This window comes from Aquarana catesbeiana, linkage group LG06 (assembly GCF_042186555.1).
Source record: "Aquarana catesbeiana isolate 2022-GZ linkage group LG06, ASM4218655v1, whole genome shotgun sequence".
NCBI classification, from domain to species: domain Eukaryota; kingdom Metazoa; phylum Chordata; class Amphibia; order Anura; family Ranidae; genus Aquarana; species Aquarana catesbeiana.
Window position 1 is genome coordinate 196,145 of NC_133329.1, and position 20,455 is coordinate 216,599.

General features: G+C 48.4%; 1 protein-coding gene across 1 annotated transcript in view; it reads right to left on the bottom strand.

Annotated features, from left to right (window-relative positions):
- TGFB1I1 (transforming growth factor beta 1 induced transcript 1) overlaps positions 1 to 17,348 on the bottom strand; it is a 135,530-nt gene extending 118,182 nt beyond the window's left edge. Inside the window, exons 1-5 of the mRNA XM_073635254.1 lie at positions 16,863 to 17,348; positions 16,530 to 16,654; positions 16,398 to 16,462; positions 16,166 to 16,275; positions 15,673 to 15,736 (exon numbers count right to left, since the gene is read on the bottom strand). Coding sequence (XP_073491355.1) covers positions 15,673 to 15,736; positions 16,166 to 16,275; positions 16,398 to 16,462; positions 16,530 to 16,654; positions 16,863 to 16,875 — 377 coding nt within the window. The 5' untranslated portion in view covers positions 16,876 to 17,348. The remainder of the gene's footprint in view (positions 1 to 15,672; positions 15,737 to 16,165; positions 16,276 to 16,397; positions 16,463 to 16,529; positions 16,655 to 16,862) is intronic.
- Positions 17,349 to 20,455: the final 3,107 nt, after the last annotated feature.

The window sequence follows — 20,455 nt, forward strand, 5'->3', positions numbered from 1 at the left end:
ATTGAACAGAGCTCCGTGAGATGTTCAAAGCTTGGGAGATTTTTTATAACCTAACCCTGCTTTATACTTCTCCACAACTTTATCCCTGACCTGTCTGGTGTGTTCCTTGGTCTTCATGATGCTGTTTGTTCACTAAGGATCTCTAACAAACCTCTGAGGGCTTCACAGAACAGCTGTATTTATACTGAGATAAAATGACACACAGGTGGACTCTATTTACTATTTAGGTGACTTCTGATGGCAATTGGTTCCACTAGATTTTAGTTAGGGGTATCAAAATAAAGGGGGTTTAATACAAATGCCCCCCCTACACTTTTTCACAGATTTATTTGTATCATTTATCATTTTTCTTCCACATCACAATTATGTGCCACTTTGTGTTGGTCTATCACAGGGGTAGGCAACCCCCGGCACTGGTGCCACAAGTGGCACGCAAAGCCTCTTTTTTGCCAGCACTCGACTCCCTTCCCATCAGCAGAGCAGCTCAGGGAAGTGTCAGTGAGACACTAATGCATTCCAATTTCAGAATTCCCTGAGGGGGGGAGGCACTGAGGGGGGGAGGCACTGAGGGGGGAGGGACTGTGCGGGGAGGGACTGTGCCCCCTCACATTGTACAAGACGGGAAACATTGTTTGATTCTGTCTTTGCTGTAGCTGCGATCGTCAGCTTTTGTGATGGGGAAGCGATTAGTCGTGGCAACCAAGCGAGAACCCCCCCCCCCCAGCAGAACTGCACCCAATCTCAGAAGAGATTTCACTGTGATTAAGAAAACCACAATCGAGTGACAGTTTGTGGAATTACTGTTGAGATTCTGGGAATTTTTGTTGAAATTATTCCTGAACCTCTGTCTCCCTTACTATGGAACCCCGGCACTCTGCGTCCCTTACTACTGAACCCCGGCACTCTGCGTCCCTTACTACTGAACCCCGGCACTCTGCGTCCCTTACTACTGAACCCCGGCACTCTGCGTCCCTTACTACTGAACCCCGGCACTCTGCGTCCCTTACTACTGAACCCCGGCACTCTGCGTCCCTTACTACTGAACCCCGGCACTCTGCGTCCCTTACTACTGAACCCCGGCACTCTGCGTCCCTTACTACTGAACCCCGGCACTCTGCGTCCCTTACTACTGAACCCCGGCACTCTGCGTCCCTTACTACGGAACCCTGGCACTCTACGTCCCTTACTACGGAACCCTGGCACTCTGCGTCCCTTACTACTGAACCCCGGCACTCTGCGTCCCTTACTACGGAACCCCGGCACTCTGCGTCCCTTACTACGGAACCCTGGCACTCTGCGTCCCTTACTACTGAACCCCGGCACTCTGCGTCCCTTACTACGGAACCCCGGCACTCTGCGTCCCTTACTACGGAACCCCGGCACTCTGCGTCCCTTACTACTGAACCCCGGCACTCTGCGTCCCTTACTACTGAACCCCGGCACTCTGCGTCCCTTACTACTGAACCCCGGCACTCTGCGTCCCTTACTACTGAACCCCGGCACTCTGCGTCCCTTACTACGGAACCCCGGCACTCTGCGTCCCTTACTACGGAACCCTGGCACTCTGCGTCCCTTACTACTGAACCCCGGCACTCTGCGTCCCTTACTACGGAACCCTGGCACTCTGCGTCCCTTACTACGGAACCCTGGCACTCTGCGTCCCTTACTACGGAACCCTGGCACTCTGCGTCCCTTACTACTGAACCCCGGCACTCTGCGTCCCTTACTACTGAACCCCGGCACTCTGCGTCCCTTACTACGGAACCCCGGCACTCTGCGTCCCTTACTACGGAACCCCGGCACTCTGCGTCCCTTACTACGGAACCCCGGCACTCTGCGTCCCTTACTACGGAACCCCGGCACTCTGCGTCCCTTACTACGGAACCCCGGCACTCTGCGTCCCTTACTACGGAACCCCGGCACTCTGCGTCCCTTACTACGGAACCCCGGCACTCTGCGTCCCTTACTACGGAACCCCGGCACTCTGCGTCCCTTACTACGGAACCCCGGCACTCTGCGTCCCTTACTACGGAACCCCGGCACTCTGCGTCCCTTACTACGGAACCCCGGCACTCTGCGTCCCTTACTACTGAACCCCGGCACTCTGCGTCCCTTACTACGGAACCCCGGCACTCTGCGTCCCTTACTACGGAACCCTGGCACTCTGCGTCCCTTACTACTGAACCCCGGCACTCTGCGTCCCTTACTACTGAACCCCGGCACTCTGCGTCCCTTACTACGGAACCCCGGCACTCTGCGTCCCTTACTACGGAACCCCGGCACTCTGCGTCCCTTACTACGGAACCCCGGCACTCTGCGTCCCTTACTACGGAACCCCGGCACTCTGCGTCCCTTACTACGGAACCCCGGCACTCTGCGTCCCTTACTACGGAACCCCGGCACTCTGCGTCCCTTACTACGGAACCCCGGCACTCTGCGTCCCTTACTACGGAACCCCGGCACTCTGCGTCCCTTACTACGGAACCCCGGCACTCTGCGTCCCTTACTACGGAACCCCGGCACTCTGCGTCCCTTACTACGGAACCCCGGCACTCTGCGTCCCTTACTACGGAACCCCGGCACTCTGCGTCCCTTACTACGGAACCCCGGCACTCTGCGTCCCTTACTACGGAACCCCGGCACTCTGCGTCCCTTACTACGGAACCCCGGCACTCTGCGTCCCTTACTACGGAACCCCGGCACTCTGCGTCCCTTACTACGGAACCCCGGCACTCTGCGTCCCTTACTACGGAACCCCGGCACTCTGCGTCCCTTACTACGGAACCCCGGCACTCTGCGTCCCTTACTACTGAACCCCGGCACTCTGCGTCCCTTACTACGGAACCCCGGCACTCTGCGTCCCTTACTACGGAACCCCGGCACTCTGCGTCCCTTACTACGGAACCCCGGCACTCTGCGTCCCTTACTACTGAACCCCGGCACTCTGCGTCCCTTACTACTGAACCCCGGCACTCTGCGTCCCTTACTACTGAACCCCGGCACTCTGCGTCCCTTACTACTGAACCCCGGCACTCTGCGTCCCTTACTACTGAACCCCGGCACTCTGCGTCCCTTACTACTGAACCCCGGCACTCTGCGTCCCTTACTACTGAACCCCGGCACTCTGCGTCCCTTACTACGGAACCCCGGCACTCTGCGTCCCTTACTACTGAACCCCGGCACTCTGCGTCCCTTACTACTGAACCCCGGCACTCTGCGTCCCTTACTACTGAACCCCGGCACTCTGCGTCCCTTACTACGGAACCCCGGCACTCTGCGTCCCTTACTACGGAACCCCGGCACTCTGCGTCCCTTACTACGGAACCCCGGCACTCTGCGTCCCTTACTACGGAACCCCGGCACTCTGCGTCCCTTACTACGGAACCCCGGCACTCTGCGTCCCTTACTACGGAACCCCGGCACTCTGCGTCCCTTACTACGGAACCCCGGCACTCTGCGTCCCTTACTACGGAACCCCGGCACTCTGCGTCCCTTACTACGGAACCCCGGCACTCTGCGTCCCTTACTACGGAACCCCGGCACTCTGCGTCCCTTACTACGGAACCCCGGCACTCTGCGTCCCTTACTACGGAACCCCGGCACTCTGCGTCCCTTACTACGGAACCCCGGCACTCTGCGTCCCTTACTACTGAACCCCGGCACTCTGCGTCCCTTACTACGGAAAACCACAATCGAGTGACAGTTTGTGGAATTACTGTTGAGATTCTGGGAACTTTTGTTGAAATTATTTCTGAACCTCTGTCTCCCTTACTATGGAACTATGGAAGATGTATTTGCACCAAATACATCTTTTGGAATTATGGCCAAAAAGTTCAACCTTGGTTTCATCAGACCATAACACATTTTCCCACATGCTTTTGGGAGACTTCAGATGGGTTTTTGCAAAATTTAGCCGGGCTTAGATGTTTTTCTTGGTAAGAAAAGTCTTCCGTCTTGTCACTCTACCCCATAGCCCAGACATATGAAGAATATGGGAGATTTTTGTCACCACACAGCCAGGACTAGCCAGATATTCCCGTAGATCCTTTAATGTTGCTGTAGGCCTCTTGGCAGCCTCCCTGACCAGTTTTCTTCTCGGCTTTTCATCAATTTTGGAGGGACGTCCAGTTCTTGGTAATGTCATTGTGGTGCCATAATTTCTTCACTTGATGATGACGGTCTTTACTATGTTCCATCGTATATCTAATGCCTTGGACCCTTCTCCTGACTGATACCTTCTGATGATGAGATCCCTCTGATGCTTTGGAAGCTCTCTGCAGACCATGGCTTTTACTGTAGGATGCGACTAAGAAAATATCAGGAAAGACCTACTAGAACAGCTGAACTTTAGTTGGGGTTAATCAAAGGTACTTTAAATGATGGCCGGTGTGTACTGACTCCTATTTAACATGAGTTTGAATGTGATTGTTTAATTCTGAACACAGCGACACCCCCAGTTATAAGAGGGTGTGCACACTTATGCAACCACATTATTTTAGTTTTTTTATTTTTACTCCCCCCCCCAATAGATTACTGAGTTGTACAGTATATAGGTCACATTAAAGGTTATATGTGATCTGATCTCTCCCTATAACATTATATATGGACAATCCCATGACACACGTCATATGTGATCTGATCCGTCCCTATAATATATACATGGACAGTCCCATGACACACGTCATATGTGATCTGATCCGTCCCTATAACATATCATACATGGACAATCCCATGACACACGTCATATGTGATCTGATCCGTCCCTATAACATATCATACATAGACAATCCCATGACACACGTCATATGTGATCTGATCCGTCCCTATAACATATACATGGACAATCCCATGACACACGTCATATGTGATCTGATCCGTCCCTATAACATATCATACATGGACAATCCCATGACACACGTCATATGTGATCTGATCCGTCCCTATAACATATCATACATGGACAATCCCATGACACACGTCACATATTGACATTCATGTTTGGCACTGTATCGGAGGGCCCATTTACTGATCATACTCAGATGCGAGTCCCTTTAACTGTTTTTCCCACAACTCTCTGGGTTCCTGGATTCATCCAAAGAAGATTTGTTTCTCTGCTTGCCTCCCTCACCGGCTCAGCAGGAGAGGCCACACCTGATGAAGTAGAGTTATCTGCAGCCAGGTGAGAGGTCTTCCACAGAACCAGCATGTGAGCTGCCCGGTTAGAACCGAATAGCATGCAGCTTCTCCAGAAGACCAAGCTACTGTGAGGAACACCTACCTGAATGTAACCAGAGTACTCTAGTTCCAGTGGGATGGCACTTTGTCCTTGTGCCTGGGATCTCTCCACCCAGAGGTGTAACTAGAACCTACATGGCCCCGATGCAAGAAACCATGAATGGCCCCCCTTCCATCTGAGCCCAAGACCCTTCCCATTGTTCCCAGGGCCCTTTAAATCCCATCACCGGGCCCTTTATCATGGTTCTGCAATGGGACCCTTTTACATGTTCTGCAGCGGGCACTCGTTCTGCCGTCTTGGTTAGTACAGAGCTTCCCATTCATTCACAAACTGAAGCATAATAAACACAGTTATGAATGAACACAGTTTGCTATGCTTCAGTTATTAGTGGACACAAGAACGATTGCAGTAGCTGGAAGGAGAGGTGAGAGAGGAAGTTGGCAGACCTGAGAGGGGAAACGACAGGGGCTGGGGGCAGCTAGAAAATAGTAAAATGTATAGAAGGGCAGCAGGGGTGGCATATAGAGAAACTGATGCCCTCAATTTTCCTTTTGCAGCCATTGAATGCCTGCAGGAGGAAGAGGAGTCAGTGACCTATTCTGTTACCCCAGGATTCGGTCAGTTACCCATTCTCTTATCCCTGGATTCGGTCAGTTACCCATTCTCTTATCCCAGGATTCGTTCAGTTACCCATTCTCTTATCCCTGGATTAGTTCAGTTACCCATTCTCTTATCCCAGGATTCGGTCAGTTACCCATTCTCTTATCCCAGGATTCGTTCAGTTACCCATTCTCTTATCCCAGGATTCGTTCAGTTACCCATTCTCTTATCCCAGGATTCGGTCAGTTACCCATTCTCTTATCCCTGGATTAGTTCAGTTACCCATTCTCTTATCCCAGGATTCGGTCAGTTACCCATTCTCTTATCCCAGGATTCGTTCAGTTACCCATTCTCTTATCCCAGGATTCAGTCACCCATTCTCTTATCCCAGGATTCGTTCAGTTACCCATTCTCTTATCCCAGGATTCGTTCAGTTACCCATTCTCTTATCCCAGGATTCGTTCAGTTACCCATTCTCTTATCCCAGGATTCGTTCAGTTACCCATTCTCTTATCCCAGGATTCGTTCAGTTACCCATTCTCTTATCCCAGGATTCGTTCAGTTACCCATTCTCTTATCCCAGGATTCGGTCAGTTACCCATTCTCTTATCCCAGGATTCGTTCAGTTACCCATTCTCTTATCCCAGGATTCGGTCAGTTACCCATTCTCTTATCCCAGGATTCGTTCAGTTACCCATTCTCTTATCCCAGGATTCGTTCAGTTACCCATTCTCTTATCCCAGGATTCGGTCAGTTACCCATTCTCTTATCCCAGGATTCGTTCAGTTACCCATTCTCTTATCCCAGGATTCGTTCAGTTACCCATTCTCTTATCCCAGGATTCGTTCAGTTACCCATTCTCTTATCCCAGGATTCAGTCACCCATTCTCTTATCCCATGATTCAGTCACCCATTCTCTTATCCCAGGATTCAGTTACCCATTCTCTTATCCCAGGATTCAGTCACCCATTCTCTTATCCCAGGATTCAGTCACTCATTCTCTTGTCCCAGGATTCGGTCAGTTACCCATTCTCTTATCCCAGGATTCAGTCACCCATTCTCTTATCCCAGGATTCGGTCAGTTACCCATTCTCTTATCCCAGGATTCGTTCAGTTACCCATTCTCTTATCCCAGGATTCGTTCAGTTACCCATTCTCTTATCCCAGGATTCGGTCAGTTACCCATTCTCTTATCCCAGGATTCGTTCAGTTACCCATTCTCTTATCCCAGGATTCGGTCAGTTACCCATTCTCTTATCCCAGGATTCAGTCACCCATTCTCTTATCCCAGGATTCGGTCAGTTACCCATTCTCTTATCCTAGGATTCGTTCAGTTACCCATTCTCTTATCCCAGGATTTGTTCAGTTACCCATTCTCTTATCCCAGGATTCAGTCACCCATTCTCTTATCCTAGGATTTGGTCAGTTACCCATTCTCTTATCCCAGGATTTGGTCAGTCACCCATTCTCTTATCCCAGGATTCGTTCAGTTACCCATTCTCTTATCCCAGGATTCGTTCAGTTACCCATTCTCTTATCCCAGGATTCGTTCAGTTACCCATTCTCTTATCCCAGGATTCGTTCAGTTACCCATTCTCTTATCCCAGGATTCGTTCAGTTACCCATTCTCTTATCCCAGGATTCAGTCACCCATTCTCTTATCCCATGATTCAGTCACCCATTCTCTTATCCCAGGATTCAGTCACCCATTCTCTTATCCCAGGATTCAGTCACCCATTCTCTTATCCCAGGATTCAGTCACTCATTCTCTTGTCCCAGGATTCGGTCAGTTACCCATTCTCTTATCCCAGGATTCAGTCACCCATTCTCTTATCCCAGGATTCGGTCAGTTACCCATTCTCTTATCCCAGGATTCGTTCAGTTACCCATTCTCTTATCCCAGGATTTGTTCAGTTACCCATTCTCTTATCCCAGGATTCAGTCACCCATTCTCTTATCCCAGGATTCAGTCACTCATTCTCTTGTCCCAGGATTCGGTCAGTTACCCATTCTCTTATCCCAGGATTCAGTCACCCATTCTCTTATCCTAGGATTTGGTCAGTTACCCATTCTCTTATCCCAGGATTTGGTCAGTCACCCATTCTCTTATCCCAGGATTCAGTCACCCATTCTCTTATCCCAGGATTCAGTCAGTTACCCATTCTCTTATCCCAGGATTCAGTCAGTTACCCATTCTCTTATCCCTGGATTTGTTCAGTTACCCATTGTCTTATCCCAGGATTCGGTCAGTTTCCCATTCTCTTATCCAAGGATTCGGTCAGTTTCCCATTCTCTTATCCAAGGATTCGGTCAGTTACCCATTCTCTTATCCCAGGATTCGGTCTTATCCCAGGATTCGGTCAGTTAACCATTCTCTTATCCCAGGATTCGTTCAGTTGCCCATTCTCTTATCCCAGGATTTGGTCAGTTACCCATTCTCTTATCCAAGGATTCGGTCAGTTACCCATTCTCTTATCCCAGGATTCGGTCAGTTAACCATTCTCTTATCCCAGGATTCGGTCAGTTACCCATTCTCTTATCCCAGGATTCGGTCAGTTACCCATTCTCTTATCCCTGGATTCGGTCAGTTACCCATTCTCTTATCCCAGGATTCGTTCAGTTACCCATTCTCTTATCCCTGGATTCGGTCAGTTACCCATTCTCTTATCCCAGGATTCGGTCAGTTACCCATTCTCTTATCCCAGGATTCGGTCTTATCCCAGGATTCGGTCAGTTACCCATTCTCTTATCCCAGGATTTGTTCAGTTACCCATTGTCTTATCCCAGGATTCGGTCAGTTACCCATTCTCTTATCCCAGGATTCGGTCAGTTACCCATTCTCTTATCCCAGGATTTGGTCAGTTACCCATTGTCTTATCCCAGGATTTGGTCAGTTACCCATTCTCTTATCCTAGGATTTGTTCAGTTGCCCATTCTCTTATCCCAGGATTCGGTCAGTCACCCATTCTCTTATCCTAGGATTTGTTCAGTTACCCATTCTCTTATCCCAGGATTCGGTCAGTTTCCCATTCTCTTATCCCAGGATGTGGTCAGTTACCCATTCTCTTATCCCAGGATTCGGTCAGTTTCCCATTCTCTTATCCCAGGATGTGGTCAGTTACCCATTCTCTTATCCCAGGATTCGGTCAATTACCCATTCTGTTACCCTTGGATTCATTCAGTTACCTATTCTGTTACAAAAGGTAATTGACTATGTCAGACAGTGTTGATGGGAGTTGTACAACAGCAGCACCCAATAGTACTACTCCCTAGGGAAGCAGGCAACTTACCACCCCTGCAACGGGTGGCTCAGCCCTAGACAGATTTATGGATGTTGAACCACAGGCATGAAAATCTCTGGGGGCAAGGATGTCCCCTCATGGAGAAGGCAGACACCACCTTAGAGGTTTCCTGCTGAAACAATTACCCAAGTATACAGGGCCAGCTGATTGGGCCAAGATTGCAGAGACTAATCCTATCCTATGGGATCCTGACTGCTCAGTAGCCAGAACTGACCATTAATGTCCTTAAGGGGGAAGCAAGAAGGTTAATCCTGCACCTCCCAGCAGAAGACCAAGGTTTCCTTGACATGATAGTTAGCCACTTAGAATCAGTGGTTTGCCAAGCGGTAACCTTGAACCCCACTTCATCTGGAGCCATGTGAGTGTGAGAATCTATTCTGCAGCACATACCGGAACTTCAAGACAAGACCGCAGAAGAAAGATGTCATAGGACAGGGGTTGAGTAGGACAGTCTGGCTGAGGTGATGCAGATGGATGGCTGATGTAATGACTTGTAAGATTGCTGTCAGAGAGCTTGAGAGCAAGAGAAAGGTAGAAGCAACAAAGTTTGAAGTTCCACGATCTAATAGAACCGACCATAGCATTTTGAAAGTCATTCTGCAAGTCATGAAACCTCAGAGGAATCATTATCTACAAACATTGTGCAAGTCATGGAACCTCAGAGGAATCATCTACAAACATTGTGCAAGTCATGGAACCCTCAGAGTGATCATTATCTACAAACATTGTGCAAGTCATGGAACCCTCAGAGTGATCATTATCTACAAACATTGTGCAAGTCATGAAACCTCAGAGGAATCATCTACAAACATTGTGCAAGTCATGAAACCTCAGAGGAATCATTATCTACAAACATTGTGCAAGTCATGGAACCTCAGAGTGATCAATGTGATGGGACCGCCCAGCTTTGGTGCTTTTGCCAGTATACAGGTTCCTCCAGTCTGGACATAGGAACCAGCTATTATAGCTGAGCATACAAGACTAGCTGACAATAGCTTGTTCATGCGAACTGGAACTGTTTTTTTGAAAACTCGCACAGAATTTATAGTACACCAGATCATGTGAGCTCGATCACATTATCGTATGCAAAGGAAACTGTATACAGGAATATAAAAAACATAGCTAAGGAACAACCAGCCTACACATAATGCTAATCCACATCTAGCAACTAATAGCTGACAGTGATTTAATTAACCTGTAAGCTAATCAACATAAACGTGTAACATCCCACAATAGTTTGCTAACAAGATGGAGTGCACACAATACTAGAAGACAGACAGAAACAAAAGGTGACCCAATTAACAATGGGAGAAAGACACTTAGGAGAAGGCACACTATGGGAGAGACCTACTTACAACAAACACATTATGGCAGGAGACCCCAGTGGTTTAACCACTTGCCGACCGCCTCACGCAGATATACTGCGTCAGAATGGCACGGGCAGGCAAAATCACGTACCTGGTACGTGATTTGCCTCCCGCGGGCGGGGGGTCCAATTGGACCCCCCCCCGGTGCCCGAGTCCGACAGCTTCTGTCCGGGAGCGATCAGAGGTGAGGGGGAGACCATCCATTCATGGCCCCCCCTCGCGATCGCTCCCAGCCAATGAGATTCTTCTTCTGCTGCTGTTTAGTAGCAGAGGAAGTGATGTCATCTCTCCTCGGATCGGTATTTTCCGTTCCGGCGCCGAGGAGATAAGACATCGGTGTGAGTGCACCAACACTACACACACAGTAGAACATGCCAGGCACACAAAACACCCCCAATCACCCCATGATCACCCCCCAATCACCCCCCCCCCCCATCACACTAACACCAAGCAGTTTTTTTTTTTTTTGATTACTGCATTGGTGTCAGTTTGTGACAGTTAGTCTGGTAGGGCAGTTAGTGTTAGCCCCCTTTAGGTCTAGGGTACCCCCCTAACCCCCCCAATAAAGTTTTAACCCCTTGATCACCCCCGTCGCCAGTGTCACTAATCGATCATTTTTCTGATCGCTGTATTAGTGTCACTGGTGACGCTAGTTAGGGAGGTAAATATTTAGGTTCACCGTCAGCGTTTTATAGTGACAGGGACCCCATATACTACCGAATAAAGGTTTTAACCCCTTGATTGCCCCCTAGTTAACCCTTTCACCACTGATATAACCGTTACGGGTGACGCTGGTTAGTTCGTTTATTTTTTATAGTGTCAGGGCACCCGCCGTTTATCACCGAATAAAGGTTTAGCCCCCTGATCGCCCGGCGGTGATATGCGTCGCCCCAGGCAGCGTCAGGTTAGCGCCAGTACCGCTAAAACCCACGCACGCAGCATATGCCTCCCTTAGTGGTATAGTATCTGAACGGATCAATATCTGATCCGATCAGATCTATACTGGCGTCCCCAGCAGTTTAGGGTTCCCAAAAACGCAGTGTTAGCGGGATCAGCCCAGATACCTGCTAGCACCTGCGTTTTGCCCCTCTGCCCGGCCCAGCCCAGCCCACCCAAGTGCAGTATCGATCGATCACTGTCACTTACAAAACACTAAACGCATAACTGCAGCGTTCACAGAGTCAGGCCTGATCCCTGCAATCGCTAACAGTTTTTTTGGTAGCGTTTTGGTGAACTGGCAAGCACCAGCGGCCTAGTACACCCGGTCGTAGTCAAACCAGCACTGCAGTAACACTTGGTGAGGTGGCGAGTCCCATAAGTGCAGTTCAAGCTGGTGAGGTGGCAAGCACAAGTAGTGTCCCGCTGCCACCAAGAAGAAGACAAACACAGGCCCGTCGTGCTCATAGTGCCCTTCCTGCTTCCTGACCCTATTTTGGAAAGTAGACACCCCAAGCTATTTGCTGAGAGGTATGTTGAGTATTTTGCAGACCTCACTTTTTGTCACAAAGTTTTGAAAATTGAAAAAAAAAATTTTTTTCTTGTCTTTCTTCATTTTCAAAAACAAATGAGAGCTGCAAAATACTCACCATGCCTCTCAGCAAATAGCTTAGGGTGTCTACTTTCCAAATGGGGTCATTTGGGGGGGTTTTGTGCCACCTGGGCATTTTATGGCCTTCAAAACTGTGATAGGCAGTGAAGAGTGAAATAAAAAATTTACACCCTTAGAAAGACTGAAGGCGGTGATTGGTTTTCGGGGCCCCGTACGCGGCTAGGCTCCCAAAAAGTCCCACACATGTGGTATCCCCGTACTCAGGAGAAGCAGCTGAATATATTTTGGGGTGCAATTCCACATATGTCCATGGCCTGTGTGAGCAATATATCATTTGGTGACAACTTTTTGTATTTTTTTTTTTTTTGTCATTCAACCACTTGGGACAAAAAAAATTAATATTCATTGGGCTCAACATGCCTCTCAGCAATTTCCTTGGGGTGTCTACTTTCCAAAATGGGGTCATTTGGGGGGGTTTTGTACTGCCCTGCCATTTTAGCACCTCAAGAAACGACATAGGCAGTCATAAATTAAAGGCTGTGTAAATTCCAGAAAATGTACCCTAGTTTGTAGATGCTATAACTTTTGCGCAAACCAATAAATATACGCCGCAAACCAATAAATATACGCTTATTGACTTTTTTTTTACCAAAGACATGTGGCCGAATACATTTTGGTCTAAATGTATGACTAAAATTGAGTTTATTGGATTTTTTTTATAACAAAAAGTAGAAAATATATCTTTTTTTTTTTGCAAAATTTTCGGTCTTTTTCCGTTTATAACACAAAAAATAAAAAACGCAGAGGTGATCAAATACCATCAAAAGAAAGCTCTATTTGTGGGAAGAAAAGGACGCAAATTTCGTTTGGGTACAGCATTGCATGACCGCGCAATTAGCAGGCCACCCTGCAGTTCCCTCCAGAAGCCCCTGTCCTAGCTGAGTCTGTCACAATCATTATCTACAAACATTGTGCAAGCCATGGAACCTTAGAATGCTCATTATCTACAAACATTGTGCAAGTCATGGAACCTCAGAATGCTCATTATCTACAAACGTGCGAGTCCTAGAACCTTAGAATGCTCATTATCTACAAACATTGTGCAAGCCATGGAACCTTAGAATGCTCATTATCTACAAACATTGTGCAAGTCCTAGAACCTTAGAATGCTCATTATCTACAAACATTGTGCAAGTCATGGAACCTCAGAATGCTCATTATCTACAAACGTGCGAGTCCTAGAACCTTAGAATGCTCATTATCTACAAACATTGTGCAAGTCATGGAACCTTAGAATGCTCATTATCTACAAACATTGTGCAAGTCATGGAACCTTAGAATGCTCATTATCTACAAACATTGTGCAAGTCATGGAACCTCAGAATGCTCATTATCTACAAACGTGCGAGTCCTAGAACCTTAGAATGCTCATTATCTACAAACATTGTGCAAGCCATGGAACCTTAGAATGCTCATTATCTACAAACATTGTGCAAGTCCTAGAACCTTAGAATGCTCATTATCTACAAACATTGTGCAAGTCATGGAACCTCAGAATGCTCATTATCTACAAACGTGCGAGTCCTAGAACCTTAGAATGCTCATTATCTACAAACATTGTGCAAGTCATGGAACCTTAGAATGCTCATTATCTACAAACATTGTGCAAGTCATGGAACCTTAGAATGCTCATTATCTACAAACATTGTGCAAGTCATGGAACCTTAGAATGCTCATTATCTACAAACATTGTGCAAGTCATGGAACCTTAGAATGCTCATTATCTACAAACATTGTGCAAGTCATGGAACCTCAGAATGCTCATTATCTACAAACGTGCGAGTCCTAGAACCTTAGAATGCTCATTATCTACAAACATTGTGCAAGCCATGGAACCTTAGAATGCTCATTATCTACAAACATTGTGCAAGTCCTAGAACCTTAGAATGCTCATTATCTACAAACATTGTGCAAGTCATGGAACCTTAGAATGCTCATTATCTACAAACATTGTGCAAGTCATGGAACCTCAGAATGCTCATTATCTACAAACGTGCGAGTCCTAGAACCTTAGAATGCTCATTATCTACAAACATTGTGCAAGCCATGGAACCTTAGAATGCTCATTATCTACAAACATTGTGCAAGTCATGGAACCTTAGAATGCTCATTATCTACAAACATTGTGCAAGTCATGGAACCTCAGAATGCTCATTATCTACAAACGTGCGAGTCCTAGAACCTTAGAATGCTCATTATCTACAAACATTGTGCAAGCCATGGAACCTTAGAATGCTCATTATCTACAAACATTGTGCAAGTCATGGAACCTTAGAATGCTCATTATCTACAAACATTGTGCAAGTCATGGAACCTCAGAATGCTCATTATCTACAAACGTGCGAGTCCTAGAACCTTAGAATGCTCATTATCTACAAACATTGTGCAAGCCATGGAACCTTAGAATGCTCATTATCTACAAACATTGTACAAGTCCTAGAACCTTAGAATGCTCATTATCTACAAACATTGTGCAAGTCATGGAACCTTAGAATGCTCATTATCTACAAACATTGTGCAAGTCATGGAACCTCAGAATGCTCATTATCTACAAACGTGCGAGTCCTAGAACCTTAGAATGCTCATTATCTACAAACATTGTGCAAGCCATGGAACCTTAGAATGCTCATTATCTACAAACATTGTGCAAGTCATGGAACCTTAGAATGCTCATTATCTACAAACATTGTGCAAGTCATGGAACCTCAGAATGCTCATTATCTACAAACGTGCGAGTCCTAGAACCTTAGAATGCTCATTATCTACAAACATTGTGCAAGTCATGGAACCTTAGAATGCTCATTATCTACAAACATTGTGCAAGTCATGGAACCTCAGAATGCTCATTATCTACAAACGTGCGAGTCCTAGAACCTTAGAATGCTCATTATCTACAAACATTGTGCAAGTCATGGAACCTTAGAATGCTCATTATCTACAAACATTGTGCAAGTCATGGAACCTTAGAATGCTCATTATCTACAAACATTGTGCAAGCCATGGAACCTTAGAATGCTCATTATCTACAAACATTGTGCAAGTCATGGAACCTTAGAATGCTCATTATCTACAAACATTGTGCAAGTCATGGAACCTTAGAATGCTCATTATCTACAAACATTGTGCAAGTCATGGAACCTTAGAATGCTCATTATCTACAAACATTGTGCAAGTCATGGAACCTTAGAATGCTCATTATCTACAAACGTGCGAGTCCTAGAACCTTAGAATGCTCATTATCTACAAACATTGTGCAAGTCATGGAACCTTAGAATGCTTATTATCTACAAACATTCATCAGGATTCCCCTTCTCAGGCCGGTGTATGTGAGAAGGTCACATAAATGTGATTGTGGAGATAGGAGAGGACATGTTGATGGAACTTTGTAGAAAAGAAGAGAAATGGTTTGTAGACATGAATGGATGTCATTCACCGGCACATGTAATGGACGTCATTCACCAGCACACGGAAGGGACGTCATTCACCGGCACACGTAATGGACATCATTCACCGGCACACGGAAGGAACGTCATTCACCAGTGCACACACACTCCTAACCTTCTTTCCTCGGCACTGTCCGTCACTTTCTTATCTCCGGGAGGAAACTGCGACATGATCTCATCTGGGAACAGAAATGAGGAGAATGAGATTTGTCAGGGAATTCCCAAACCCGAAATGGAGAATTCGGAGACAGAGCAGCGAGTGAATCTACAGAAACCAACCCAGCAAAGAATGAGGAGAAGGAGGATATTGTACAAGAACGAGTCCCATCCTACAACACACACAGAAGATAAAAACCGATGAGGAACAGAACAGAATATGAGAATTAGGATGATAGACTGGTGATGATGAAGGAGAAAGATTCCAGAACTAATAATGGACAGGTGGCAGATCATTGGACATAGGGGAGAGAGAGGAGGATAACCCTGACCCTGGATGATGGAGGAGGATAACCTGGACACTGGATGATGGAGGAGGATAACCCTGACCCTGGATGATGATGGAGGATAACCCTGACCCTGGATGATGATGGAGGATAACCCTGACATACCAGTGATGTTGAACTGAGTGGCGTTGAGCTCATTGAGTAAGCGATCGAGTTCACACAATCCTCCCCCCACGGCCGTGGAGACGGAGGGCGAGCCATACTTCTTCACCGTGCTGCGGACAGGAAATCGGGGTTACTGGACATCTTCAGAAGGAACCGATTAGGACATACAACAACCTAACCAATAGAGTCACAGAAAATGATATGGGGGGAGGGGTTCATCTCGGGGTCTTACCTGTACAGGTGGGACTTGTCAGCTGTGGAATTTTCCACTTCGGAGTCGGAATATGGAACCGCTGTCTGTGAGAAGAAATAGATTGTCAGCTCCTTGGACAATCATCAAGGCAGAGCAGAGTAATGAACGTACCTTGGGGTCATAGGGCGGGGGTGAGGGGCGCTGCTGCTCATTGGACTCCTCTCTTTCCGGAGTATCAGTCAGGAGGACCGGGCAGCGGGTGGGAGACGTTACCTGAAGGTCAGCGAGTAAAGCATCTAAAGGATGGAAAACAGTCATTACTACAAGATGAGGCTCCTCGGAACTATTCATAGAGGAAATATAAAATGAAATAACCAACAACCACTATATCAGTTTCCTGTAGTAAGATGAGCAAAACGATGGAATCTGGTTGGTGGTTATTTCACTTTGTATTGTCTCACTGAATAGAGGTGTATACAGTATGTATCAGAGATAGAGAGTTACCTAAATCTTCCATGAGGGGGCGCTCTGTAGATCACCAGGAAGTGGCGCTCTGTAGAGAGATCACCAGGAAGTGGCGCTCTGTAGAGAGATCACCAGGAAGTGGCGCTCTGTAGAGAGATCACCAGGAAGTGGCGCTCTGTAGAGAGATCACCAGGAAGTGGCGCTCTGTAGAGAGATCACCAGGAGGGGGCGCTCTGTAGAGAGATCACCAGGAGGGGGCGCTCTGTAGAGAGATCACCAGGAGGGGGCGCCTATGTAGAGAGATCACAAGGAGGGGGCGCTCTGTAGAGGGATCACCAGGAGGGGGCGCTCTGTAGAGAGATCACCAGGAGGGGGCGCTCTGTAGAGAGATCACCAGGAGGGGGCGCTCTGTAGATCACCAGGAGGGGGCGCTCTGTAGATCACCAGGAGGGGGCGCTCTGTAGAGGGATCACCAGGAGGGGGCGCTCTGTAGAGAGATCACCAGGAGGGGGCGCTCTGTAGAGAGATCAAGAGGAGGGGGCGCTCTGTAGAGAGATCAAGAGGAGGGGGCGCTCTGTAGAGAGATCAAGAGGAGGGGGCGCTCTGTAGAGAGATCACCAGGAGGGGGCGCTCTGTAGAGAGATCAAGAGGAGGGGGCGCTCTGTAGAGAGATCACCAGGAGGGGGCGCTCTGTAGAGAGATCACCAGGAGGGGGCGCTCTGTAGATCACCAGGAGGGGGCGCTCTGTAGAGGGATCACCAGGAGGGGGCGCTCTGTAGAGGGATCACCAGGAGGGGGCGCTCTGTAGAGGGATCACCAGGAGGGGGCGCTCTGTAGAGGGATCACCAGGAGGGGGCGCTCTGTAGAGGGATCACCAGGAGGGGGCGCTCTGTAGAGAGATCACCAGGAGGGGGCGCTCTGTAGAGAGATCAAGAGGAGGGGGCGCTCTGTAGAGAGATCACCAGGAGGGGGCGCTCTGTAGAGAGGTCACCAGGAGGAGCGTTGTAGGGAGACACCAAGCAGCTGGGCCAGCACTGGGAAGAGAAGTGTGTAATGGTTAGGTGAAGTTATTACTGGTTAAAGATACAGATATCTGGACTGTGACATAAAAGTGGACATATTGGTGCCGGTATATAGGGAGAGAGGGGAGAATGGACTGAGGACGCCAAGGGTAGTTTTAGGATGAGATATACAGAGTAGGAGTGTAGTAGGGAGGGTAGCAGAGCATAGTAGGGAGGGTAGCAGTGTAGTACCGAGGGTAGGAGTGTAGTTGGGAGGGTAGCAGTGTAGTAAGAAGGGTAGCAGTGTAGTACCGAGGGTAGGAGTGTAGTAGGGAGGGTAGCGGTATAGTAGGGAGGGTAGTGGTCTAGTAGGGAGGGTAGTGGTCTAGTAGGGAGGGTAGGAGTGTAGTAGGGAGGTTAGTGGTTAATAGGAAGGTTAGTGGTGCAGTAGGGAGGGTAGGGGTGCAGTAGGGAGGGTAGCAGTGTAGTACCGAAGGTAGGAGTGTAGTACAGTATAGTAGGGAGAGTAGCAGAGTGTAGTAGGAAGGGGTAGTAAGGAGGTTAGCAGAGTGTAGAAGGAAGGGGTAGTAGGGAGGGTAGCAGAGAGTAGTAGGAAGGGTAGCAGAGTGTAGTAGGGAGGGTAGCAGAGCGTAGTAGGGAGGTTAGTGATGTAGGGAGGGTAGGGGTGCAGTAGGGAGGGTAGCAGTGTAGTAAGAAGGTTAGCAGTGTAGTACCAAGGGTAGGAATGTAGAACAGTGTAGTAGGGAGGGTAGCAGAGTGTAGTAGGGAGGGTAGGGGTGTAGTAGGGATGGTAGGGGTGTATTAGGGAGGGTAGTGGTGTAGCAGGGAGGTTAGTGATGTAGGGAGGGTAGTGGTGCAGTAGGGAGGGTAGCGGTGTAGTAGGGATGATAGGGGTGTAGTAGGGAGAGTAGCAGTGTAGTAGGGAGGGTAGCAGTGTAGTAGGGAGGGTAGTGGATGTAGTAGGGAGGGTAGTAGAGTGTAGTAGGGAGGGTAGCGGTATAGTAGGGAGGGTGGTGGTCTAGTAGGGAGGGTAGGAGTGTAGTAGGGAGGTTAGTGGTTAATAGGAAGGTTAGTGGTGCAGTAGGGAGGGTAGGGGTGCAGTAGGGAGGTTAGCAGTGTAGTACCGAAGGTAGGAGTGTAGTACAGTATAGTAGGGAGAGTAGCAGAGTGTAGAAGGAAGGGGTAGTAGGGAGGGTAGCAGAGAGTAGTAGCAAGGGTAGTAGAGTGTAGTAGGGAGGGTAGCAGAGCGTAGTAGGGAGGGTAGGGGTGTAGTAGGGAGGTTAGTGATGTAGGGAGGGTAGGGGTGCAGTAGGGAGGGTAGCAGTGTAGTAAGAAGGTTAGCAGTGTAGTACCAAGGGTAGGAGTGTAGAACAGTGTAGTAGGGAGGGTAGCAGAGTGTAGTAGGGAGGGTAGGGGTGTAGTAGGGAGGGTAGGGGTGTAGTAGGGATGGTAGGGGTGTATTAGGGAGGGTAGTGGTGTAGTAGGGAGGTTAGTGATGTAGGGAGGGTAGTGGTGCAGTAGGGAGGGTAGCGGTGTAGTAGGGATGATAGGGGTGTAGTAGGGAGAGTAGCAGTGTAGTAGGGAGGGTAGTGGGTGTAGTAGGGAGGGTAGTGGTGTAGTAGGGAGGTTAGTGATGTAGGGAGGGTAGGGGTGCAGTAGGGAGGGTAGCAGTGTAGTACCGAGGGTAGCAGTGTAGTACCGAGGGTAGTAGGGAGGGTAGCAGAGTGTAGTAGGGAGGGTAGAGCAGAGTGTAGTAGGGAGGGTAGAGCAGAGTGTAGTAGGGAGGGTAGTAGAGTGTAGTAGGGAGGGTAGCGGTGTAGTAGGGATGGTAGGGGTGTAGTAGGGAGGTTAGTGGTTAATAGGAAGGTTAGTGGTGCAGTAGGGAGGGTAGGGGTGCAGTAGGGAGGGTAGCAGTGTAGTACCGAAGGTAGGAGTGTAGTACAGTATAGTAGGGAGAGTAGCAGAGAGTAGTAGGAAGGGTAGCAGAGTGTAGTAGGGAGGGTAGCAGAGCATAGTAGGGAGGGTAGGGGTGTAGTAGGGAGATTAGTGATGTAGGGAGGGTAGGGGTGCAGTAGGGAGGGTAGCAGTGTAGTGAGAAGGTTAGCAGTGTAGTACCAAGGGTAGGAGTGTAGAACAGTGTAGGAGGGAGGGTAGCAGAGTGTAGTAGGGAGGGTAGGGGTGTAGTAGGGAGGTTAACGGTGTTGTAGGGATGGTAGGGGTGTAGTAGGGAGGTTAGTGATGTAGGGAGGGTAGCGGTGTAGTAGGGATGGAAGGGGTGAAGTAGGGAGGTAGGAGTGTAGTAGGGAGGGTAGCGATGTAGTAGGGATGGTAGTGGGTGTAGTAGGGAGGGTAGGGGTGCAGTAGGAAGGGTACCAGTGTAGTACCGAGGGTAGGAGTGTAGTAGGGAGGGTAGTAGAGTGTAGTAGGGAGGGTAGTGGTGTAGTAGGGGTGTAGTAGGGAGGGTAGTGTTGTATTAGGGAGGTTAGTGATGTAGGGAGGGTAGGGGTGCAGTAGGGAGGGTAGCAGTGTAGTAAGAAGGGTAGCCGTGTAGTACCACGGGTAGGAGTGTAGTACAGTGTAGTAGGGAGGGTAGCAGAGTGTAGTAGGGGG